Source organism: Pseudorca crassidens, chromosome 3 (genome assembly GCF_039906515.1).
Source record: "Pseudorca crassidens isolate mPseCra1 chromosome 3, mPseCra1.hap1, whole genome shotgun sequence".
Lineage (NCBI taxonomy): Eukaryota > Metazoa > Chordata > Mammalia > Artiodactyla > Delphinidae > Pseudorca > Pseudorca crassidens.
Window position 1 is genome coordinate 127,374,681 of NC_090298.1, and position 26,017 is coordinate 127,400,697.

At 42.6% G+C, this 26,017-nt stretch overlaps 1 protein-coding gene across 3 annotated transcripts in view; it reads right to left on the bottom strand.

Annotated features, from left to right (window-relative positions):
• SLC36A2 (solute carrier family 36 member 2) overlaps window positions 1–26,017 on the bottom strand; it is a 114,907-nt gene that overhangs the window by 61,924 nt on the left and 26,966 nt on the right. For all 3 annotated transcript variants that reach the window (XM_067732325.1, XM_067732327.1, XM_067732326.1), the window contains exons 3-8: window positions 13,763–13,998; window positions 11,731–11,953; window positions 6,013–6,178; window positions 2,727–2,817; window positions 2,018–2,106; window positions 1,373–1,468 (exon numbers count right to left, since the gene is read on the bottom strand). In XM_067732325.1, coding sequence (XP_067588426.1) covers window positions 1,373–1,468; window positions 2,018–2,106; window positions 2,727–2,817; window positions 6,013–6,178; window positions 11,731–11,881 — 593 coding nt within the window. In that variant the 5' untranslated portion in view covers window positions 11,882–11,953; window positions 13,763–13,998. The remainder of the gene's footprint in view (window positions 1–1,372; window positions 1,469–2,017; window positions 2,107–2,726; window positions 2,818–6,012; window positions 6,179–11,730; window positions 11,954–13,762; window positions 13,999–26,017) is intronic.

Here is a 26,017-nt window from a genome sequence, read left to right on the forward strand (position 1 = left end):
AGTTTGGGGCATCACAGTTCAAGAGAGACTTTGATAATCTAGAGGTGAGTAGAAAAGAGTAGACAGACAGGGTGGGGAGAGGTGGGAAAACAAAGACAAAAGGGTAGATTTAGTCCCAAGTACCAGGAGACAGAAGGCGTTGACTGTTTCCATCATCTCCAAAAGCAAAAAAGTGGAGGTTGCAGGAGGTAGACTTCAGCTCACCAAGGAACCCTCAACGTCTTGGTCTTTTTCTCTCTTTTCTTCTCACTATATACTCTCTCCCTAAGAGACCTCTTCTGTCCCCTGGCATCATAGCTGATGACTTCAGTGTCTCCTGCATGAAGACAGGTTCAAACCTATACATATAACTACCCACTTGACATCTCTGCTTGAATACGCGAAACAGAAGTCATCAGAAGCCTGAGTCAACCTCGACTCTTTCTTTCCTTTCCCCACAACCCTGGGGCCCAAATCATGACCAAATTCACTTTTCTCCATCCCCACTGCCACCAGCTTGGACCCAGCCATCACTGTCACCTGCCTGGACATTGCCAACAGCCTCTTCATGGGTCTAAGTCTATTCTTGCTCCCTTACAATCTCTTCTCCTTACAGAAGCCAGACAGATCTTCAGACAATGCAAATATGATTAAAACAGGAAAGCCTCTGATTAAAACCCTCCAATGGTTTCCTGGTTGCTTTTAAGAAAAGAACAAGACCTTGAAGAGGGTCTAAAATGTACAGCTTGTTTGGGCCCTCGGATCCTTCTTCAGCATCATCTCCCTATCTGCCCTCAAGCTACCTGAAACTGTCACATACTCCCTCTTGCTTCAGGACCTCATAGCTTGCTCCTCTTCCTGGAAGGCCCTTCAGGCTCCTGCCCACTTTTCCCTAGGTAATTCCTCATTCCTAAGAATGCCTTCCTTCAGAACTCATCTCAACTGTTCCATCCTAGGAAGCCTACCTGAACCTACGTACATCTCCTTACCTACTTGGTAGCAACTAGGACTTCTTTCCTTCATGGTACTTATCCCAGTGGCTATTAAGTAACTGTGTCCTAAACTGTTTAAGGTCTGTGTTTCCCATTGGACTATGGATTCTGCACAGGCAAAGCTTTGTTTGCCTTGTTCCCCACAGTATTTCTAGGGCCTGGTACATAGTCGCAACTACATAAATGTGGTTTAATGAAAAAGTGAATGATATTCAAGTTGCATAGCAAAGGAATGAGAACCCTGTATATACAAGGAGTGGGGCTGGATCAGGAAGACTGCCATTGAATCCCTTTCATGTGAAGTCCAGCGTTCTGTGTTACACGAGCCAACTGTCCAGGGAAGAGAGCATCCCTGACAGCCACATGTCTTCCCTACTTTGGGCAAAGCAAAAACAAGGTACCTTCCCCAGTGTGCGTGGTTCCGGAGCCAGGTGCTGGGGCTGGCTTCTAGTCCATGCATCACCGTATCCCCGTAGTCCATAAAGGGCTTGTTAAGTCTGCAGGAGAGACTGCATACAGTTACCAAGAGGTAGTTTAAATTAAGTTAATATACTGAAAAGTCAGGAGACACATAGCAAGACAGAACCCAGCTAGAACGGAAAGAACACTGGGGCAGAAACCCAAGTGCTAGTTCAGGTTTTGACACCTGGTGGTATTTCCTCGGTGGCTTGTTTTCCTTACCTGTCAAGTGGGATGGTGACTATATAACATGGGTAATAATACACACCTCGCATGGGTACAGTGGTTCTCATATCCTTGATCCCATTGGATCCTCATGACAATTCTCTGAGGCAGGGTTAGGCATGGATTGTTTATGCCCAATTTATAGATGAGCCAAGCAGATAAGCACAATGGCCTGATTGAGATCACCTAATGAGTCACGTGGTAGAGCTGCATTTAGGTCCCTGCCCCAAATGCTTTTCTCTTTTTCTTGGCCTTGTTGGAAGAAATTAAGAAGTGAACTCTTGTTATATGTGGTATGCTTCTGGGATGTCCCTGAGAACCAAGTACCAAAGGAAGTGACAAGAGGACGGTGTTTTCCTCACCTGTGGCAGAAGCGCTGGGCACACCTGACCAAGATGTGCATACAGTGGCAGGAGATGAAGCCCATGGCCAGCAAACTGAGAGGGCCCACCTGGAGGAAGGGCCAAGGGGCAAAGGAAGAGAGAAGAGAATGGACTTGTGAATAACTCGGCCAGGAGAGATTTGGTAGTGCAGATAATATTCCGGACTCAAAGAATTTTCTAGCAAACTGGTTTGCAAACCCTTTTCAGCAGTAACAGCGATTCTTTCTTTTCTTTTTCCTTTCTTGAAGTATACTTGACTTACAATGTTATCTATTCTTGCAAAGATGCTCTCAAGTCGTACTCTGGGAAAGTGCAAAAGGTAATCACAATGGGGTATTGTGGAAGGAGTAAGGGCTCAGAATTGCGGTCCTTAGTGGCCTCTGAGGTGCCCCTGAGAGCGAGTGCTCTACAGAGCACAGCTGGAAAACTAGTCATAGTCCAACCCTTGCATTCCACAGGGGAGGAAGCTGAGGCCCGGACAGTGGACAACTGACTTGCTGAGGCCACTCAAAGTCTGTGGCAGGGTCAGAACTCAAACCTAGGCTAGATATCTAGACTCCAAGTCTGGACTAAGCTGCCTTTCAGAAAGATTGCTCACTGTAGGCTACTAAAAACCTTTAGAGGCTGTCCTCCTACCTCCTTGCTACCATCCAGTTGTACTGGCCCCACCTGTGGCAGCCCCTCTTACCAGGATGCCTGCATTCTTCATAGCCAGGGGTAGTCCCAGGACCCCTGTGCCTATGTTACCTTTCACCAGGTGAACCAAGGCCTGGAATGCTCTAAAGGAGAGGAAAAAGACATGAGCATATGGGTGTGCAGAGGTGAGGAGATCCAACAGGCATTCTGTCCCAGCGTGCCCACACCTGAGCTGAGCTGGATAGGTGGGCTCCTGGTTGTCTTTCAGTCTCCACGGCCTTTGCTGGCACGCTGGGTCTCGTGTAGGGTGACCAACCATCCCAGTTTGCCCAGAACTGTCCTGGTTTTATCAGCTAACACTTGATATATGCCATTAGAACACTTACTATATAACAGACATTATGCTAAGGATTACATGTATTATCTCATTTAATCCTCTTGTCAAGACAAGGAAGCAGGTTATTGCCCTTATTTTGCAGATGAGGAAACTGAGGAATAGAGATTTTTAAAAAATGACTTACCTAAGGATATATTGGGGAGCCAGAATTTGAACCCAGAACTGCCTCAGAGTCTTTGTTCTTCATCCCACTTTTACTGGACTGCCTCCCGGAAAGGAGCCCAGAGAGATGGGTTAAAGGGACAGCCCCATTTCATAATTGAGGGAAATAAGGCTCAGAGAGGGCAGCGAACAGCCCAAGGTCATAATACTGGTAGCAGATATAGGACTGAACTCAGAGAAAAGGAGAAAGGGCAGGCAGCAAAGAGAAATCATTGTGACTAATGAAGAGGTCAAATGACTTGGTCCCCAGATGGGGTCTGTTGGGACAGGGTTGTTTAGGGTTTGGGCTCCAGAGGGATTTTTTTTTTCCCTCAGGTCAGGACATCAAACTGGGGAATGGCAAGTCTCCTACCTCCGGCAAAAACAAAACCCAACACTCAGACTTTTAAGACAGATGTGAAGGTGGTCCAGAAGACAAGGTCTAAGCCAGCCGGGGTAAAGTTCTAGGGAGGTATCCTCTCTGGTGGTGAATTAACTAAACAACCTACTTTTACACCTCTTTTTACCTGGACAAGGTTAAACTGAGTATCGGGTTAACATTTATAACTTGAGAAACCTTGGAAATTCCCCATGACAGCCTTCCAAGTGAAGAGACTTACTATGAAGAACAGCAGAGGTATTATGGAAGGAGCCTGGTCTCTGGGGTTGGACAAACCAGGGATTAAAACCCAAGGCTGCACTTCCCTGGTGGTCTAGTGGTTAAGACTCCACACCTCTACTTCGGGGGCATGGGTTTGATCTATTACTTAACTAGCTGTGTTATCTTGGGCAACATGTCCACTCTGCTGAGCCTCTATGAATGTTAGGAGGAATATTTTTGGAAGAACTGCCTCAAACATTCAGGGATTAATATAAATGTTCTTTATATTAATCCCTGAATCCTCTAGCTTCCTGAGGACCTGCCCATTTATTTGTTAAGGGTTAAAGAGAAAAACTGTGGGAGAAAGAGGGTGGAGAGTCTCTGCGTCCCTTTCTCTCTCCCTGTGGGTGTCAACATTGCTGATTGAGCACTGCACCCCACGGCCCTCCAATGATGGACTTGTTTTGCAACTAGGGTCAAAGGGTCACTTGGAACTTTCTAACTAAAGGACTTAGGAAATCTGAATTTAACTCTGGGCCACTCAGACAACTTAATAATGTGGTGAGCTGTGCAAAGCACTGGGCTGGGAGGCAGGAGACCTGGGTTCTAGCCTTAACTCCTTTGGTGACTTCGGACCGTCACTGTAGTCACAGAAGTCAGCTTACGGGCACTAAGCTTGGGGGCTTCCTGCACAAATTGTCTTTGCAGCCACCCTGGGAAGGAGCCAACTGTTATCTCACAGGGGAGAAACTAGAGTACTACGTTCTATCACTTGCTCAGGCTGGTAAGTAGCTAAAGTGGGAATTCAAACCCCGGTGAGCTAACTCCATAGGTACCATGCTTACCCAACCTGTTTATTGCCTCCCTCCAAGCCAGGAGCTAGTTCTGACTTGCTTTCTTTCTTTGATTCTTAAGTAGCTAAAGTTGCCATCAAACCATATCTTATTGGGTTGGCCGAAAATTTCGTTCGGGTTTTTCCATAAGATGTCACTATTCCAACCCAACCGTTCAGGACTGGTTCCCTCAAGGCCTCCGATGGAGAAATAGCCCACCTCAGTAGTGGATGGCCCCAAGGCCTGGAGATCTCACCCTCAGGATCCTGAATTCTTAGCAACCCTGGGGGACTAGTCCTGGGGCAAGTGAACCCCGTCACAACGTCAGTCATTGTGTCCATCCCTGAATGGTCCCACAGGGTGGCAGTGGGAGGAGCTTTGCCTGCCTCTTTCTCCCTCTTTGCTGCACACTCTCCCCCGACCCACATAACACTCAACCTTTCAGATGTAACTGCCACAGGCAACCTCCTTAAATTCACAATGTGTCCCCATTTTGCATATGGGGAAAACTGAGGCTTCGAGAAAGAAGGAGCAGACTCACACCTTGGATGCAAGTGACCTTTCTACTACACCGACAGGGTCAACATTTCCGTCATCAAGCTGCGGAACCTGACCACCACGCCAGCCAGTCGCCCCACCCATTTTCCTCAGTGAACTAGCCACGCTGCTTGAATGGTGGAGGCGAAGGAAGCTGGAGCTTGGCTTTCCTGCCGAAACTCTTCCAGTACACCCCTCCTTATCACGGTCTGAAAGCCTCATGAGTGACCCCCCCCACTTCCCCCCACACATACCCCAGGGAGGTGGAAGAAACTAGACTGTTCTACATACTGCGCTTTTGATGTTGTCACTGCAGTTGTCAATGGAAGCACAGGCCCGGGTAACTGCAGGAAGGAGGCAGTGCTTGGTTGTCTGTGGTTTTAGCTCAAGTGTCACCTTCTCCACCAAGAGGCTGGGGATTCTGCCCCTCTCCCGGACATTCTCAGGACTGGCCAGGAGCAAAACTGACTCTAGGGCTATACTTCAATTAAAAAGAAACAGACAGACAGACAGACTCTAGGGCCAGCACTGGAGTCCAGCCCCCATCCTGCCAATGAGCCAGTGCGTGGCCTGGGGTAACTTGCCTTAGTTTCCCCACCTGCACATGTTGGGGGCTACATCACTCTATCCTAAGGGCTTTCTGACAGTCTCCCCTCCTGCCCCTTTACGTTCTCAAGTTGACTCAGTCTCTGACTGTACCTTTTGCAGCTCTGGTTTCCCCAAGGCTGCATGATGGGTTGGGGGTCAGACACACCCGCCTCAGGGTTTTTGCCACTGCAAGCTTCCAGGCTGGAAGGCAGAACTGGGGATGGCAGAAAAGAGCACTCACGTTATGCCCTTGGTCGTTTCCAAGTCCGGCGACTCAGAAGGGCTTCCATCCAAGAAACTGGAATCCTTGTTCTGCAACTTCTTGGCACTTTCGGAAGAGGGCTTGAGGTCCAGTTTGAGGTCAACAGCTCCCTGGGGACCCCCGGCACTCTTTGTCATGGACATGGCTGTTCACAAAGAGAGGGCTCCCGGTGATGGTGGGGTCTACACTGAGCAGGAAGGTGTCCAGTCAGGTGCAAACCCCAGCTCAGCGGCGGCTTGTGCCCTTAGCAGGCGCTGGCCAAGCGGGAACGAGGCCCCGCCCACCTCCGCCGGAGGGTGCGCCTCCTGCCCCGAAGAAGCCCAGTGGAAGAGGAGCAATGGCCAGGAGGAGGAGGAGAGGAGGGGAGGGCACTGCGGAGGGAGTCATCCCCGCTTACCTAGCAACAGTAACGGCAACAGCGACTACGACACTGATCATTTTGATAACTACTATTTATTAATCACTTCACTAAGGGATAGATGCTCTTCTAAGTGCTTTACCTATATTTTCTCACTTAGTCCTATAAATTAACTAATGAGGAAATCAGGATCTGAACTAAAGGGACCTGCCTAAGGTCACATAGCTAAAAAAGTGACAGAGTAGGGACGAGAGCCCAACGCGTCAGGCTTTTTAGCCAATAACCTATTTCTACATCCAAGAGAATATCTATCCCGCCCTGCCACCTCCGTTGGGGCAGGGGCTCCGCTTCTCACTGGCTGCATGCCTGCTCTAAGGCATCCTTCTGGGAGCTCCCTTTCTTAAGCTGGAAAAAAAGGAGCACTTACTCACCTCGAACTGCTTCTTAGCTTCTGTGAGGCTCCAGGGAGAGAGGAGCGGGGATTCTTTTGCAAAGGGACGGAGAGGCAGAGATTGTTCAACCCTTAGCCTAGCGCTGGTCTCAGGAAAGGGTGTGAGTTGCCTAAGGTCACATGTGGCAGTCAGGACAGAACTCTGCAGCTAAAGAAGGCTTTGGAGGTTTCCGTTCTCTGTCATTATCTCTGCTTCAGTGACAGATGAATGGGCCAAAATTTCCTCCTCCCTCAAAATCATAGCATTTACTCAGGACACACCATTCCCCACGTCATCATCTCATGTGCCACGAGCTTTATTTAAATGGTCTCACAGCTAACTGGTAGCATTCAAGACAGATTTGTCTGGGCCCCTCCCTCACACGGGACCCTTTCCAAGGTCCTACATGCAATTTTGAATTTGTAATTTTGTGTTCTTTTTCTTAAAGAGGCGCTCTCCACCCCTTACTGCTACCCCCAATCCCCTTCCCAGTGGTATAAGCTTCAGACTCCACAAAGCCTGTCTACTTCTCTGGGTAGCACTGTTATTTTGTTTTTACAGATGTGGAAACTGAGGCTCAGGGAAGTAAAGAATAGCTTGCCCAAGGCCGCAGCAAATCCTCTGCAGAGCCCAAACTCTACCCTAGTCAGATCTTTCTATCTCTGAAGGCTGAGGCTTTGACCACTACACTGACCTATTGGTTTGAATCCTTGCCCCACTCTTCAAGTTTCTTGCCCTGAATCAACTGAAACACTCACTGTGGTTTGAGAAACATCCTCTATTCCCTTGTCCAGCACCATTTACGTGGCAGTATTCCTGGCCTGTGGGGCGGCAGAGATTCCATAATGTGATGTTAATCTCAGATCTCATCCACCGATAGTTCTTTATTCTTGTTCAGGCAACAAGATCAGTAAATAAGATTGTCTTGAGATGTTCAGATATAAGAATAGTTCTTGGGGGCTTCCTTGGTGGCACAGTGGTTGAGAGTCCGCCTGCAGATGCAGGGGACGCGGGTTCGTGCCCCGGTCCGGGAGGATCCCACATGCCGCAGAGCGGCTGGGCCCGTGAGCCATGGTCGCTGAGCCTGCACGTCCGGAGCCTGTGCTCCGCAAAGGGAGAGGCCACAACAGTGAGAGGCCCACGTACCGCAAAAGAAAAAAAAAAAAAAAAAGAATAGTTCTTGGGACTTCCCTGGTTGCCCAGTGGTTTGGACTTGGCGCTTTCACTGTGGTGGTGGCCCCAGCTTCAATCCCTGGTCAGGGAACTAAGATTCCACAAGCTATGTGGTGTGGCCAAAAAAAAAAAAAAAAATACTAGTTCTTGCTTTCCTCTCCAGGTTTGGAGAATAACCCTGAGTTAATCTTCAAGCTTTTGGGAACAGGGCTGCTGGAATATTAGAATTTGGCTGGGGCCCTTCCCAGATATCATCACCTACAAGAAAACCTGCAGGGCACTGCCTGCAGACTTCCAGCTTGTTGTACCACCTGTCAGCAGGCAAGAGGGATTCTTCCAGGACGAGAGCCTCCAAAATAAGCCCATCTAGCACCGGTCCAGGCATCTGTAGCTCTGGGTTCCACTACAGCTCTACCATTGTGATCCTGGGAAAGGTACTGCTCCCCTTTCCCCCCTGGTGAAATAGGTACTAGATTATAGAGGGCCTCCAAGGGACTGAGGACCCCAGGGCCTGTGCTTTTCATTCCCACTGGATGCTGAGACGCAGGTCCAGCTCCTCTTGGGTTGGGGCACATACAACTTATGTGAGGACAGCCTGAACTGCCTGACCTCTCCATAGAAGGTGGAACAAATGGGATTTAAGTAATGAGAATCTTTATGACCCTTTAAAGTAAACAGAGAACCTTGTGTTTTTTATTCTTTTACCGCAGTTTGGAAAGTTGGTGTGTTATCAGAATCACCTGGGGAGATAGTAAAGCACACAGAGACCCAGACTTATTGAAGTAGGGAGAATTCGAGCCTTTCTATTTTTACCAAGTTCCCCAGGTGGTTCTGATACTGACCAGAGTTTGAGTTCCACTACTCTATGGCCTAGGAAGAATTGCCCCTCTTTAATAGATTAGAGAACTGAGGCAGACAGCCGGGGAATGCTTTGCCTGAGGTTGTACTGAGTTGGCCAAAAAGTTCGGATTCCTGTAAGATGTTATGGAAAAACCTGAATGAACTTTTTGGCCAACCCAATATAATCTGGTGGAAATGAACACAAGTACTCTTTTGGGCTGGAAGTTAGGGACTTCAAAAACAACAATGAAACCAATACTCAGGTGGAATTTATTACCCCATCCTTGTTTCCTCAGCCACCTTTTCATAGCCTGTGGTTGTTTACTATGGCTCTCCTGTTGCCTAGATAAAAATGATAATACACTCACATGTGCCTAGCTCTAGACTAAGTGTGTTACATAAGGTAGGCACTCTTATTATCCTCATTAGATGAGGAAACCGAGGCTCAGAAAAGTTTACTTCACTTGCCTAAAGGCAGGGCTCTGATTTGAATCCAAGTCTCTGAAGCTGTAGTTTAGTTATTCCCATGTTCCCTTATATCCCTAGTGCATAGTAGAAACTCTAGAATTAAAACAAAACAAAACAAAACAAAACCCTCCCATGTACATAGTTTATGTGGTTCAAGACTTTGGGGTTTCATGCATCAATCAAATTTCCAAATGAATTTTAGGGCCTGCCATTCCAGTTCTGCAAGGATTAGGCCATTAGCCACTGCAGTCGCCCACTGACAGTTCACCCTGAAGGAAATTCAGGAAGCATTCTATGCTTTGACTGGCTCTAGATAGTTAAAATGCATATCTAAAGAATAATTTCAATGAACTCAGATGCTTGCATCTTCCCATACAAAGAAAAACACTAAAATTGTTAGCTTGAGATGTGTGTTCTTTGTGATTATCTTTTGATGCTTGACTATGTGTTTTTTTGTTTTTCCAGCAGAAAAACTCATATATCCTGGCGCCTCCCTTATCTCTTTGGATAAGATACCTCAGAGGTATCTGAGAGGCTGTCTCTTGGGCTACAGTCCTCAGTAAGGTCCCTGAATAAAACTTAACTTGCAACTTTTACGTTGTGCATTTTTTCTTTCAGTCAACAGTTTTGGTGACCATGAAAGGATTCAGAGAAGACTTTTCTCCTTTGAACTCTATGAGGGTCCAGAGTCTTGGTACTAGCAGACGCCCCTTGTGCCTGTCTGCCTCGTCAGTGATTCCAGATGAATTTGGTTGAGTCTCTCCCGGGTCCTGGATCTCCCGTTATTGGCTGATGATCCTAAGTTTTATTTGGTGGTGGATAAACCCCTCCCTGTGAGGAGTATGTCTTCCTTGAACTTAGTTTCAAGAAGAGGTACCTGGGTTGCCCCAGTTGAAAAACAATGAGTAGGTTCAGACTGAGTGATTAGGTAGGAGACTGGCCTGTTATTTTCCCTCGAATTGGTTACTTTAATTGAGTTTGTCAGAATAAAAGTAAAAATGTTACATGAGAGTTTTCAGCTCTGAAGAAGAAAAGGGACATCTCCTCCTGGCCAGCAATGGCTTTCTCAGGCAACTGAGAAACTTGCAGGAGTGGTGGAGGCAAGTCCTCATACCAGGTAGCAGTCCCATAGGGAAACCCAGTTATTTAATTTAAAAAACTTGCTCCTCTGGGGAACCACGTATAAGAGCTGGCCACTCAGTGATCTGAGCAACCACGGAGGTCTTAGATTGCCAAGGGGAAAAGCCAAGACATGTAAAAGAGCTGAAACGACTCTAGGGTGACACCTAGAGGAGTTAAGCTCACAGACAGCACCTTGGCCCACCACACAATCATCTGTAGCAGTTCATCCTGACAAACCAACCCAGAATGGGAAACAAACATTTCAAAATAAAAAAAAAAGAAGCAACAGATTGCCAACCTCCAGCTAACACCCCAGCTTGGTTCATGTATGCTACCTGTGAAAATTATACTTACAAATGCTTACTTAATTGGGGAAAATATACTAAAGGAAACCTCAACCTAAAATGGCCAAATTGGGGCTCTTTTCACGTTCCAAAATTAATTTTTGTGTGTGTGTCTACAGTTAAAGAGCAGACTGAATGGAATGCTTATTTTGATTGGTATTTAAAAACTTCTGGAAGAGGAAATGATAAACTAACTTCTTTGTAGGAAACCAACCAAAAAATTGCTTGAAACAACATCAGAATTTTTAAAAAGTTGCTAATGTTAACCATGCCTCACTCTCTGCTCCTCCCTCATATCCTCTTTTATATGAACTGCCTGATCCAGATGCCATCTCTCTCTCTCTCTTTCATCACCTTTGCCTCCTGCTGCTTCCTCTTTCCCCAGTAAAGGAGAAACTTGCACTTCTCTCCCCATGCCTTTAAGATGTAAATGTTCTAACTGATCTTTTTAGGCATTTTGTTCTGTGTTTGGAGAGCTTGGTCTCTGCCGTCCAGAACGTACACATACATTTGGCAGTCAGTCAAATAGACTGGGATTCTGAGCAGTCTCTTTAACTGTGCCAATTTTCAGGGAAATTTATCAGAAGGGGTCCCAGCCCATAAGGAGCCTTTGTCATCTCCGCCTTTGTTGCATCGCCTCTACAATGCAGGCCTTTACTTTCTTAGACTATTTTGGGGAGTAAACTTTCTGGATCTTTGTGAAGGCTGCATCTGTAACAGGGAAGAGCCAATTCTGAATCCATGTTGGATCTGTTTGTTTTACTTTAACTTTTCACTGCTTTTGTTATTATAATCACTGTCTAAGGCTGTAAGCATCCTGCCACAGGGTACCAAAGTGTCTTTGCTCAGCTCACAGAGACATTTTGACCCTACCCACCTGCGAATGGCTGCAGAAAAGAAGAAATTAACAGATCCCCTCCTATTTTGCAAGATAAATGGCCTTTTTACTTTATTTCCTCACCTCTTCTCCCTCTCTGTTCTATAAAAGAAACTGGTGGGCTTCCCTGGTGGCGCAGTGGTTGAGAGTTCGCCTGCAGATGCAGGCGACACGGGTTCGTGCCCCGGTCCGGGAAGATCCCACATGCCGCAGAGCAGCTGGGCCCATGAGCCATGGCCACTGAGCCTGCGCATCCGGAGCCTGTGCTCTGCAACGGGAGAGGCCACAACAGTGAGAGGCCCACGTACTGCAAAAAAAAAAAAAAAAAAGAAAGAAACTGGCATCCAGACCCTGATAAGATGGTTTTGGGGGACCCTAGTCTGCCATCTTCTCGGTCTGCCAGCTTTCCAAATAAAGTCGCTATTCCTTGCCTCAACACCTCGTCTCCTGATGTATTGGCCTGTCGTGTGGCGAGCAGAGCGAGCCTGGACTCGGTAACACATCCTCTGAATTCTCTCTTGAGGATGACTCTTGTGTCGTCTTGGTTTGAGTTGCTATTAAAATACTACTCATCGATGGCCAGACAATGGACCCTTTAAGTTGGAGAAACTTCTAAATTGTAAATTTTTAGAGAGTTCTCTTATAAATAGCTGTTTTATTGGTACCATGGAAAGACCAAATTAGAAGCTAATCTTAAGAACACCCTTAATTTAAAACAAATTAAACAAACAAAAAGTGGTTTAGGAAGCCTTATTTGTGGTCTTGGCTTCCCTTCAATGGGTCTTAGAGATGCTAATAAAAATATTAGATTAATTAATGTTAATTAAGTTGATTAACAAAGAAGAAGCTGAGGAGAAAGTCAAGAGCCTTCTCCCCAAAAAGGTGGAAATTTTAAAAGTACTCCTCCCAACAGGACAGAAATCTTTAGATGGTTATTAAGCAGTGGGATAAATAAAATGAATTGATGGGATTAAAACAAAGGTTTTGATACAACACCACCTAAAGTTGGATGAGCCAAAGAGACCCTATTAGCATTCCCCCCCAACATTAAAGGGACCCAAACAGGTCTGCTCTATTTACCCCAGTTCAAAAAAATTTATAAGGCTGGAAGAAAATTACACTGAGATACTTGAGCAGCAATTGTTTGGGGCAACAGTTAGATCAATTAATCAAGTTACAAGATTGACAAAAGGGCCTGAGTCCCTTGGCTCAACCCATCACTGTGGACCCCAAAGCCTTTTACACAAAAATGGATAAAATGGCCAGGGGATAAAAATGAAAGTTTCTGAGACTCCTTGTAAGACCAAGTCTTGTTAATGGGTCCTAATGGAAGCTAAAGTTAAAGGTATAAGAGTTAATAGAATTGAGATGAAAGTTGATAAAAATTGATGGGCTTTATATAAGATGGTTACATCTCTTTTGCCTAATTATATTGTGGGATAGACATTATGTCTCACTGGGGAATACTTGCACAATATTCCTGGTACTAGAAGACAAGGCGTATAAATCTGCCCCCCAATCAATATTAATTAAAATACTAAAAGAAACGAAGAGAGTTACCAGAGTCCACACAATATGAAGTAAAAACTGGGGGCTAATATTCAGGGGATAATAAAAGCAATAATGGAGACATTTTTCCCCTAGGGTAAATTGCTCTGGGTTTAACTTGTGCACTCAGAAAGTGGGCCTTTGTTGAATGCTTTGTGCGAACTTCTGGAAACATAATAAATTGAATCCTAAAGTTCTAGAATGCAGAGCCCTTGATTTTCAGTTTAGTGGGAAATATACTTGCTGATATTAAAAAAAAAACCAAATTAAGGAAAATGTAGTCTAGCAAATCAATCTTCTGATATAATTTAGGTGGCAGACCAGTTCTTTGGGGGAATTAAAAGCAGGTATCTTTGTCTTGCAAATCTATACAAATCAGAAATGTAAATATAGCCCACAATGACCTAAGACTGAGCCTAATTAGCTCAATCAGATAGAACCTGAAACCAAAGGGGGAAAAAAAAAAAGGGAAAAAGAAGGTTTTAAAACTCAAACTGCTAGAAAGTCTCCCTCACCCAAAATCTTAATTCACAGGCTCCATAAAGATTTATTAAGAACAAATACAAACCTTAAAAGTCTTCTCCACAGGACTTCCCTGGTGGTCCAGTAGGTGAGACTCCGCGCTCCCAATGCACGGGGCCTGGGTTCAATCCCTGGTTGGAGAAATAGATGCTGCGTGCATGCCGCAGGATGCTCTAAGCCCGCAGGCCACAACTGAGTACACATGCCACAACTAAGAGTCTGCATGCCACAACTAAAGATCCCACATGCCACAGTGAAGATCCTGTGTGCCACAACGAAGACCTGGAGCAGCCAAAGTAAATAAATAAAAATAAAATTAAAAAGTCTTCTCCACAAATAGTAAAAAAGCCTTAGTCATCTAAGCAAATAAATTTAACTTATTCCAACGGTTATTTATAAACTAGTAAGTTTAAACTGTATCATTAATACCTGATTCATGACTAAGTTTTAAAATGAAGCTATGAGATCTCTGAAAATGTCTGTTTATATTCTGTGTGTCCATTATACATGTGATATGTCTCTACCTTCAGATAGTATTATCAAATCAAATTTATAAAAGAGCTCTATTTAACTGACTTAAAAGTGCTTACAAATTAAATATTTCTAAATGTAACAGAAACTAATCCAAATGAATTTCAAGTTCACATGATCTAGGAAATATTCAATATTAAGTTAATATTTGTTATTAGAGTTTGTTGGTTTAATTAATACAGGTTTACTAAAAGTCAAATAAGGTTATATTATCCCTCTTATAAAATTCACCAGTAAGGGGCTTCCCTGGTGGCGCAGTGGTTGAGAGTCCGCCTGCTGATGCAGGGGACACGGGTTCGTGCCCCAGTCCGGGAAGATCCCACATGCCACGCAGTGGCTAGGCCCGTGAGCCATGACCGCTGAGCCTGCGCGTCCGGAGCCTGTGCTCCGCAACGGGAGAGGCCACAACAGTGAGAAGCCCGCGTACCACAAAGAAAAAGAAAAAAAAAAAAAATTCACCAGTAAGGACTTCCCTGGTGGTGCAGTGGTTAAGAATTCGCCTGCCAGTGCAGGAGAAACAGGTTTGAGCCCTGGTCTGGGAAGATCCCACATGCCACGGAGCAACTAAGCCCGCGAGCCACAACTACTGAGCCTGCACGCCTAGAGCCCGTGCTTTACAACAAGAGAAACCACAGCAATGAGAAGCCCACGCACTGCAATGAAGAGTAGCCCCCGCGTGCTGCAACTAGAGAAAGGCTGCGTGCAGCAATAAAGACCCAACGCAGCCAAAAATAAAATATTAATTAATTAATTGATCAATCAATTAAAATAAATAAAATTCACTGGTAAGAAAAATAGCTTAGAATGATGGCTGAGTTGGTCTAATGTCTCATAAAAGTTTCATGGGTAATCTAAACATAATTGTTGGGAACAAGTGAATTAAATAGATATAAATGGGGTAAGAGCTTTCAGGTGATCTCTTTAAGAATACTTACATGTTATGGTATGTCTACTTAAAATTAACTTTCTCCAGATTTTTGGTAACTTGAAACCTGAGAGTTTTGCTAAGTTAAGTTAAATGATGGAAGTTAAATATTAACATTAAATATCTAGATCATTCCCAAATAAGATACTGAAACATTAATTACTGAACATAAGCTTCCTTTTAAAGAGAAGTTAAAGATATTTAGGACTGAAATTTCAGTGTAGCACCAGGGTGCTACAGTGAATTTTTTCTATAAAAATAGCACATTAAAAAAATCATAAATAATATTTATAAGTTTACCAATCTATAGAACGCTAATGTAAAAGATAGTTCATAATTGCTTCCTTCTTGGTTTTCACTAGAAATTAAGTGAAAATAAGGAAAACACTTTTATATGAAAGGAAAAGGTATACGGAATGGAAATGCATTTTGCTAAGAGAAAGTAATTTTGTCCTGGAGAGAGACAAAGAAAGGGAAAACACAGGACAAAATCTCAAGGTGAAAAAGAAAGTTTTAGAAGGTTTGTGGGAAAGGAAACCCAAGAAAAGTTTTGTACGCGGTCAAGACTGGCTAATATTGGCCTCTCGCCTTCTGAGGTGGCCCACACTCTGTCTGTGGAGTGTGTATCTCCCTGAATGAGGCTTCTTTCACTTCAGTTCACCCTTGAATTCTTTCCTGTGCTGAGCCAAGAACCCATACTCAGCAGCCATCCTAGGGATTCGCCTGAGACCTGGGTGGGATGTGACCACCCTCTCATGCCCCACTTTCTTTCCTGCACTAATTTTGTGATCTAAGCCTGGCTGCAATGCTTGTCCTTGAATAGTTCTCAGTAACTAATGATCTTAAGGGAACAAAGGAATACAGGAACAGAGAAATGGCAGCCAAACAATCGTGTGCTGGTAAAGCAGAGTCTTAGTTCCTCCCAAAGGATATACATAATAATACATCTTTGAGCTCTGCAGGAACTGAGGGCCCCCCACCCATGTGGAGGACAGAATGATGATGTGGAACCTCTTGATTTCAACCAACTAAAGCTTGCACTCTGTCAACCTCTGCCCCAATTCTATGCTGGATTTTCCTCTGCTGAAGCCCCCTCATGAATATGCATGTACCCTTAGCTTAAAATGTCCCCAGTTTTGCTGTCTGGGGAGACACTGCTGTGGGAAAGATCCTCAGTGTTCTCCTTACTTGCTGCAAGTAATAATTAATCCTTCCTTCTCTCGGGGAAAAAAAAAAAAGAAAGACTGGATAATAGTGAAATTTAATTGAGCAAATAAATTTTAATATTAAAAGTAAGCTGGTACAAAAACTAGAATTTGGTTTTCTCTGTATGTTAAGAGAACAAAGTTTTCTTAGAATACTGATTTGCTTTTGGTAACATATTGTAAAGTTTCTTTACCGTTTAAGCAATCTGGTATAACTTTCTATAGTTGTCTTTAAAATCTTTTATTGTCACTTTGGTTGAATGAATAAGTATTATTTCACAGTGACCTGCGATCCCATTTGACCAAGTGTTTTAAAACCTTTTGTTATCTTTGACAAACTTTCCCAAGTCAAATTCTAAATGAAGTTGTTTTTTGTTTTGTTTTTTTTTTGCGGTACACGGGCCTCTCACTGTTGTGGCCCCTCCCGTTGCGGAGCACAGGCTCTGGACGCGCAGGCTCAGCGGCCATGGCTCACGGGCCCAGCCGCTCCGCGGCATATGGGATCTTCCCGGACCGGGGCACGAACCTGTGTCCCCTGCGTCGGCAGGCGGACTCTCAACCACTGGTAAAAAGTAAAAGTCAAGAGCTGTGGATAGAGCTCGTTCACATCAAAAGGAAGGAAGGAAGCCAATACACAGAGTCAACCTGAGCAGAGGCTCGGGAAGCCCTGATATGACCTGACTCCTGGGTGTGTCTGCTCCCACCTCTGACTGCCTCAGGATCCTTCCTGGGGCTTGACCGTTCCATGAACATTCCCAAGATCTTTCTCACACAGTCTCCTTTTGTTCCCCATTTACTTTAGGTTGAGTTGAATGAGAGCCCTTATTACAGTTTTTCCCTAAAAACAAAATACCTAGTTGTTGTGGGGAAAAGAAACCCTTCTTAATATCAGTAACCTGCTCCTAAAATTTTGACCTGTGCAAACATGCCTGATAATCAAGTTCCTATTATTTTGAATTGGAAAGATTATGTCACATGACACATCAACCCAAACACTCAGCCAATTTTTGAAACATAACTAAAACTCAGTAGAGTGTCGCTATGTACGTAATTAACTGATGTTAGGCTATAAATGCTTACAATGTGATTCTGAACACAAATTAACGTGCTTGTTACAAAAAGTTGCTTTGTTTACAGTAACATCTTCCACATCCTCTTTGTGGACATTTGTTCTGTGTTCTAAGCTGTCTGTGTGGGATTCTAACATTTGGCTGTGTCTGGGATGTAAGACAGTGTAAGAAATATCTCAAGATATTTCTCACAGATTGTTTTGTTAAACCTGTTGTATTGAGTCTGGGGACATAAATGTAAATGTTTCCTAAATAAATATTGTACAGAAAAATTATAGTGGGAGAGATACATTTATGCTATGAAGTTTGGGCATTAAAAAATAGTGAGGGACTTCTCTGTTGGTGCGGTGGTTAAGAATCCGCCTACCAATGCAGGGGACACAGGTTTGAGCTCTGGTCCGGGAAGATCCCACATGCCGCAGAGCAACTAAGCCTGTGTGCCACAACTACTGAGCCCGCGTGCCACAACTACTGAAGCCCACGCACCTAAAGCCTGTGCTCCGCAACAAGAGAATCCACCGCAATGAGAAGCCCACACACAGCAACGAAGAGTAACCCCTGCTCACTGCAACTAGAGAAAGCCTGCGCGCAGCAACTAAGACCCAACACAGCCAAAAATAAATAATTAAATAGATAGATAGATAGATAAAACTAGTACCTTACCTTAAAAAAAAAAAGAGAGAGAAATATTCCATTAGGTGTTGACTTAAAAAATTATTCACAACCTAAAAGTTGAGAGTTAGGTTTTACTCGGAGGGAATTTTTCGGACTTCAAGCCCAGGAGGCAGCACCTCAAGTAACCCTGAGAGAACTGCTCTGAGGAGGTGAGGGGGGGAGCCAGGTTACACAGAAGTTTTTGCAACCAAGGGCAGGTAGTCGGGAACATCAGAAGATTATTGTTAATTAAAGAAGACCAGATATCTCAAGTTAAGGAATTTAGCGCCTTTCTATGTATGGGAAGGTGCAAGAGTCTGGGCTCCCTGAACTCATTCCTTGGATATGTACCTCAGCTATCTGGGGCCAGTATCCTGTATTTTCACGTCCTGAGTTTCCTCAGAGCTCACCGTAGGGAGTGGCCCCAGTCTGATGGCTGCTAGATGGCAGGTTACAAACCTTCTATATAACCTGCCTGTTCAGAGCAGTTTCTCAGAGCTATCTGAAACTCTGTCTCCTCGGATGCAGTGCTCATTTTGCCCCAAATAAAACTTAACTCACAACTCTCACGTTGTGCTTTTTTTTTTAAGTCAACAGTTATGGTGACCATGAGCAAGGGACCCAGAGTGGACTTCTCTCCTTTGCCTGAACTCTATGAGGAACCGGAGGCTTGGTACCAGCAGAGGCCCCTTGTGCCCGTCCGCCTCCTTGGAGAGTTCAGACGAATTTGGGTAAGTCTCTCCTGGTTCTCGGATCTCCCATGTTGGTTGATGATCCTGAGCTGTATTTGGTGGTGTATAGCGGGTACCTGCCCCCCGCCCAGGCTTTGGTTGAAAGATACCAGGGAAATACCCACCCAGTTGAAAGATACTGGGCGGGGGGAGGGTAGGGTGGGGGGAGTGCCTGGTTGAAAGAAACCAGGGTTTGCTCAGTTGTAGGAGACTGAGTGGTTGGCTGAGTAGTTAGGTAAGAGGTTGATCTGACGCTTTTCCTCAGTTTGGCTGCCTTAATAGAATTTGTTGGGATAAAAGTGAAGATATTACATGAGAGCCTTGCTCTAAAGAAAAGGGACAAGACTGCCCCCGGCCGGTTACAGCTTTCTCAGGCAACTGAGAAATTTACGGGAGTGGTGGAGGCAGAGGCCTCACACCGGTGCAGTGGTCCCATAGGGAAACCTACTCATTCATTAAAGCACTTGCTCGTCCAGGGGTTGCGGATAAGAATTGGCCATTCAGTGATCCAAGCACCTGCAGTGGTCTTAGACCACCGAAGGGAGAAGAGGGCTGAAACGACTGTAGGGTGATGCCTAGAGGAGTAAAGCTCACAGGCAGCACACTGGCCCACGATACAGCTTCACTAGTAAATTTCATCCCTGACAAATTCAACTTAAAATGGGAAATAGAATCTCTCAAAACAGAGAAACGAGGGGCATCAGAAAACCGACCTCCGACTAACACCCCAGCCAGATTCATGTACCACACTGTACAGAGCTCATACTTACAAGTACCTAGTTAATTGGGGAAATTATACTAAAGGAGATCTCAACCTAAAATGGCCAAATTTAGGTTCTTCTGATATTCCAAAATTGCTATATTTGTGTGCACAGTTAGAAAAAGCCGGCCATAAGACCAACTAGACTGAATGGAAAGCTTACAATGATTGGTACCTAGAAGCTTCTAAAAGAGAAAATGATAGAGTAACTTTTTGAAACCATCAGAACTAAAAAAGGCTGCTAGCACTCTGTCTTTGACTCTGTCTCTCCCTCTGCTCCTCCCATGTATCCTTTCCTATCAGAATTCCCTGGCCCAGACGCTATCTCTTTTTCTCTTTTAACTCTTCCACTTCCTGCTGCTCCCTCTTCCCCAGCAACGGAAGATAAAAAATCAGAAGTGATTATAGCTCTCTTTAAGGAGAAAACTATTACAGGGAGAGGTGAGCCATCCTTGGTGCTTAGGTACACACCCTGGACCGAAACAGAACTTAGAGCCTTGGCTAAGGAACTTCCCGATCCAAGTCAAGATCCATTGGGATTTGTTGGGACTTCCCTGGTGGTCCAGTGGGTAAGACTCTGCGCTCCCAATGCAGGGGGCCCAGGTTCGATCCCTGGTTGGAGAACTAGATCCTGCATGCATGCTGCAACTAAGAAAGCCGCATGCCGCAACTAAGAAAGCCGCATGCCGCAACTAAGAAGAACGCATGCCGCAACTAAGAAGGCCACATGCTGCAAATAAGAAGGCCACATGCCGCAACTAAGAGCCCACGTGCTGCAACTAAGACCTGGCGCAGCCAAAATAAATAAATAAATATTAAAAAAAAAATCCATTGGGATTTGCTAAGGAATTTGAGTTAACCATCTGGACCTATGAGCCCGGGTTTTCAGATCTATATCAATTAGTATTTACTTAATTGGAAATTAAAGTAAATCTCGACCTAAAAATGAAGAGGCCCTTTTAGTGCAGAGGCAGTTAAGTTAAATTAAGGTTAAAAAGCTGGCTTGATAAAAATACCTTTTCAGAATTCTGACTTTAAACAAAGTCCTTGTAAAGGGAAACCTGCATTTCTCTTTCTGTGTCTTTGAGATGTATATGTTCTACCTGATCTTCCTAGGACATTCCATGTATGTCTATATGTGTATGTATATGTTTGGAAAACTTAACCTCTGCCATACTGTTTCTGAGAGTAAACTCTCGTATTTTACCTTGGTTACAATCTCCCCCACTCTCTTATGGGGAAGCCTCTTGCGTCTTAATGATTTGAATCACTATAAATATATATATGTTTTTAATGGCCAAATGATGGATCCTTTTAAAACTGGAGAAACTAACAAATTGGTGAGTCTAGTGCACTCTTATTATAAACAACTGTTTTACTGGTACCTATAAAAATAAAAAAAATCAAATTAAAGGTGGAAAAAAGAAATACATCTAATGATTAACCTAAGATCTTCTTTAGTTTAAAACAAGTAAGAAAAACTGGTTTGGGAAATTTCATTCCTGATCTTTGCTTTCCCTCAGTGGGTCTTACAGATGCTAATAAAAACATTAGAATAATTAACGTTAACAGGAAAAATCCTGTAAGGAAAGTCTGGATACTATTTCCACCAAGGTAGAAATTTTAAAGGAATTATCTCAAATAAATAAAGAAATCTTTAGATGGTTATTTAAAATGGGATAAATAAAATGGACATTTATGTAATTAAAACACAAGGTATCTGACATTACTACACGACCTAAGGTTAAATGGGTCAAAAGGGACCCCCCTACTGGTCCCCAACATTAAAAGCCAAACAAGTCCGTTCTATTTACCCCAGTTTTAAAATATATTTAAGGGGCTAGAAAAAAATTTTCTTTTAACGCTGAGATACCTGACCAACAACGATTTGGGACAACAGCTAGGCCAAAGGGTCTGAGTTCCTTGGCTCAACCCCGCTCTGGGGATCCCAGAGCCTTTTATATAAAAATAGATAAAATAGACAGGGAACAAAAAAAAAGAAAAACTTCTAGAACTCCTCCTGTAAACTTGTTGATTGGATCCTAATGAAAAGTAAAAAGCTGACGGCATTGAGATGCAAATATATAAAATTGGTATATTTAAATGGACTTTATATAAGATGGATACATCTGTTTTGTTTAATTATATTGTGGGATAGGCATGCTTCACTAGAAAATACCTCCCCTACATGGTATTATAAGACAAGGCATATAAATCCGCCCCTCAGGAAATATTAATTGAACATACTAAAAGACACCAATAGTGTCACCTGAGCCATAAAAGTAAGTAAAACTGGGAAGTAACATTCAAGGACTAATAAAAAGAAAAACAGTGATTTTGCTCTGGCTTAACTTGTAAACTCAGAAAGAAGGTCTTTGCTGAATGCCTTATACAAACCATTAAAGGCATGAGAAATTAAACACTAAAGTTCTCGAACACAGAACTCGTAAAATAAATTTCAGTTTAGTTAGAAATCTTGTCACTGAAAAAACCTTTTAGTATGGTTTAGGTAACAAACCTGTTCTTTGGGAAACTAAAAGCAACTGTCTTTCTGTTGCAAATCTCTACAAACTGAAAACGCAAATACAGGCCACAAGGAACTGAGACTGAGCCTAATTAGCTCAGTCTGGCAAGACCTGAAACCAAGGAAAAAAGTAGCAAAGTGGCAGTTTTAAAATTCAAACCGCTGGGAATGCTCCCTCAGCTAAACTTTACAAATAGTAAAGCCTTAGTCATCTGAGCAAGCAACTTTAACGTATTCCAACTGTTCTTTGTAAACTGGTAAGTTTATATTGTAATACCTGATTCATAACTTTTTTTTTTTAAAGTGAAGCCATGAGCTCTCTAGTTTTGCCTGTTTATGTCTATGTACACATTATATATATGAAATATCTCTACCTCTGGAAAGTATTATCAAAATTGAATTTATAAAGAGCTCTATTTAATTTTAAAAGAAAGTGATTACAAATAAAGAAACCGGCCAAAATGACTTTCAGGTTCACATGAACTGGGAAATATTCAATATGAAGTTGATATCTGGTATTAAAGTTTGTTTGTTGATCTAATTAATAGACATATCCTTAGTCATCAACATTAAGTATAATGCTTTATTACCCAGGTTTAATAGAAGTCAAATAAGACCTTATTATACCTGTTGCAAGGAAAGAACTTGATATGCTGAAACTTTAAAGTAAATGTAAATGAGATAAGAACTTTTGGGTAAACTCTTTAAAATTAATTATATTTTAGGAATGTCTAGTTAAAATGATCTTTACAGATACTTGATACCTTAAAGTTCTAGAGTTCTGCTAATTTAAGTGATGGAAGTTTATTAAATAGCTAGATAATTTCCAAAAAAATAAGATACTGAGACATCAATTACTAAATAGAGAAACGAAAGGTATTTAGGACTATTAATGAAAATGTTTGGTGCCACCCTGAGATGTCCTCTATAAGAAAACAAATGTTTTTAGAAATCATCACTGGTATTTATGTCCACCAATTTACAGAATGTTAATGTGAAAGACAGTTCATAATTGCTTACTTCTTAACTTTCACTAGAAATTAAGGTTTTTAAGAGTTGAGGATTCCAATTTAAACATGTAATTAAAGCTAACAGGAATAATACGGAAACATTTCAGTGTACAGTAGGAAAGTAGAATGTGCGTTTTCAGTAAAGAAGGTTTGAGGAATGGAATTACATTTTATTGAGGGAAAAGAAAAAAAATATGTCTTAGGGCTGGTTGGTTTATTTGGATAAAAAAATAAGGGACAGGCTGATATAAAGACAGAAGTGATGAAAGGTTGTGGAAGAAAACCCTGAGGGGGGGAAAAAGTTTTATACGTGGTCAGGATTAACTAAATTTAGATTGAAGTTAATTAAGTAAATAGATTTTGTTGTTAAATAAGCCGGTACAAGACTGGAATTTGAACAAAGTTTCTCAGAGTGCTCCTTTTTGATAACAGATTGTGTGAGTTTCTGTGCCCTTAAGTAATCTTTTTGTGACTTTGGTTAAATGAATAAATATTGTTTCACAGTGACCTGTTATATTTTAAAATGTTTTGATATTTTTAACAAACTTCCCAAATATTAAAATCCAATTAAAGCTCTTTTAGCCTCCAGCTGACTCTGGGATGCTTTGAAGGAACATGTCAGACATCTTAGAGAGGAATGTTAAACTAAGTTTATTTCGTATGTTTAATTACTTCAGAAACAATGTCAAGTGACTGGAGATGAAAATTAGGTTATAGTGTATGGATAAATGTCATTAATATAGATATTCCAAAATTTATATGGAATTCCTAACATTGGTATGCCCTGATATAACGTTATCAGTCATAATTCCGGTTATTCTAAAATGTTATATGTCACAGAAATATCCACGTTTCCTACTAATTGCCTTGTACTCAAATCTTTAACCACGTTATTTTAAGTTTTGTCCTGATGCTTTTACAAAATGAAGATTTTCAAGACTCATAAAAAGAACTTTTTTTTAACAAACATAAGTTTCTGATGGCCTTTACTGTGTAACAAATGACGGAAAACCTGATTACTTCATCCAGATCAACAGGAATCAATTACACGGGACTGAATGAACTGATGAATATGATTTATAACTTTTATGACTTTGGGAAGTATACTAGCTTTAATCTTTGTTTTTCAGAAAAAACTTTTCTCTTATGCTATGACATACAACTTGATAAAGTATACCTTTGTAAACAAAGATAAAACATTTATCTTTTTCTCTGTACCTGATCCTGCCCATAATTTGGCTTCTCCACCTGGCTCTCCTATGGACTGGATGGTTTATTACAACTAGTTATACTAATCCTTGTTTTAATTTGTTCCCTTTTTCCGAATTGTTGATGATTTGTGTCTCCCTGCTGCACTATGACTTTGTCAATATTACTAGCTGCATTACTTATATCCTGTCTATCTTATAAGATTGTTGTCTCTTACAGTACTTAGTGGGCAACCAGGCCTCCAACAAATTTGATGATGGCTAAACATCTTGAAAAAATAAATCACATTTATGACTCTTATAAAATAATTGTGATAGTGTGATTCTAGGTATGGGAAGAAACGATAAGGAAAAATATTTCCTAGATCATAGTAGACTAGTAAGACAGAGGATCCAGAGACTCTTTAATTACCAACAGGGCCTAATCCAAAAATTACACCTGGAATGGCATAGCAACAAGAATTTTCTCCTGATCTGGGATGAGCCTCCCAGCGCTGTGGGACAAAATTTGGTCATGAAATGTCTCCCAAACATTGATCAAATTTCTGACCAAAAGGAGGGATTGATAAATGGAATATTTAAACAAAGGATGTCACACTCATCAGTGATTGCAGCCCTCCAATGTGAGCCGGTGAGCCCTGAGGAAACTCAGGAAGGAAAGAATACCTGCTATCAGGCAGCCATCAGATTGCAGCCACTCCCTACTGTGAACCTTGAGGAAACTAAGAATATGAAAATATAGGATACTGTCCCTAGATAGCTGAGATGCATATCAAAGGAATGAGTTCAGTGAGCTGAGACTCTTGCATCTTCCCATACACAGAAAAGTGCTAAATTCCTTAACTTGGGGTATCTGGTTTTCTTTAATTAACAATAATCTTTTGATGTTCCCAACTACCTGCCCTTTGTTGCAAAACTTCTATATAACCTGGCTCCCCCACCCACCTCCTTGAAGCAGTTCTCTCAGGGTTACTTGAGGTGCTGCCTCCTGGGCTTGAGTCCTAAAAATTCCCACTGGATAAAACATAACTCTCAACTTTCAGGTTGTGAATATTTTTTAAATCAACAGGTGACTGATGGAAACTAAACTTTTGGTGGTGAGAAGTCGAAATATAATGTCCTACACATGAAATTTATATAATGTTATAAATCAATGTTACCTCAATAAACTAAAAATTTTTAAATAAATAAATTAAAGGAAAAAAATAAATCTACCTCTTTTTTTTTTTTTAAATAGGGTTGAGTTGAGAAGGGAAAAATAAGGTGGCGATTCTGCTGTGTGGATCAGGGAACAATACCCAGAGGAGGTGGGCATGTAGAACGGGTGTAATTTAGACCAGCGGTCCCACAACGTTTTTGGCACCAGGGACTGATTTCGTGGAAGACAATTTTTCCACGGAGCAGGTCGGTGGGGGGGACGGTTTCGGGATGATTCAAGCGCATTACATTTAGTGTGCACTTTGTTTCTGTTATTATTACATTGTAATATATAACGAAATAATTATACAACTCACCATAATGCAGAACCAGTGGGAGCCCTGATCTTGTTTTCCTGCAACTAGATGGTACCATCTGGGGGTGATGGGAGACAGTGGCACCCGAAGTGTGTTGCTTATGTGTAGTCTACTCCATGATCTTGTTTTGGTTGCTGTCACTGCAGAAAACTCTGCTTCGCAAAGACAG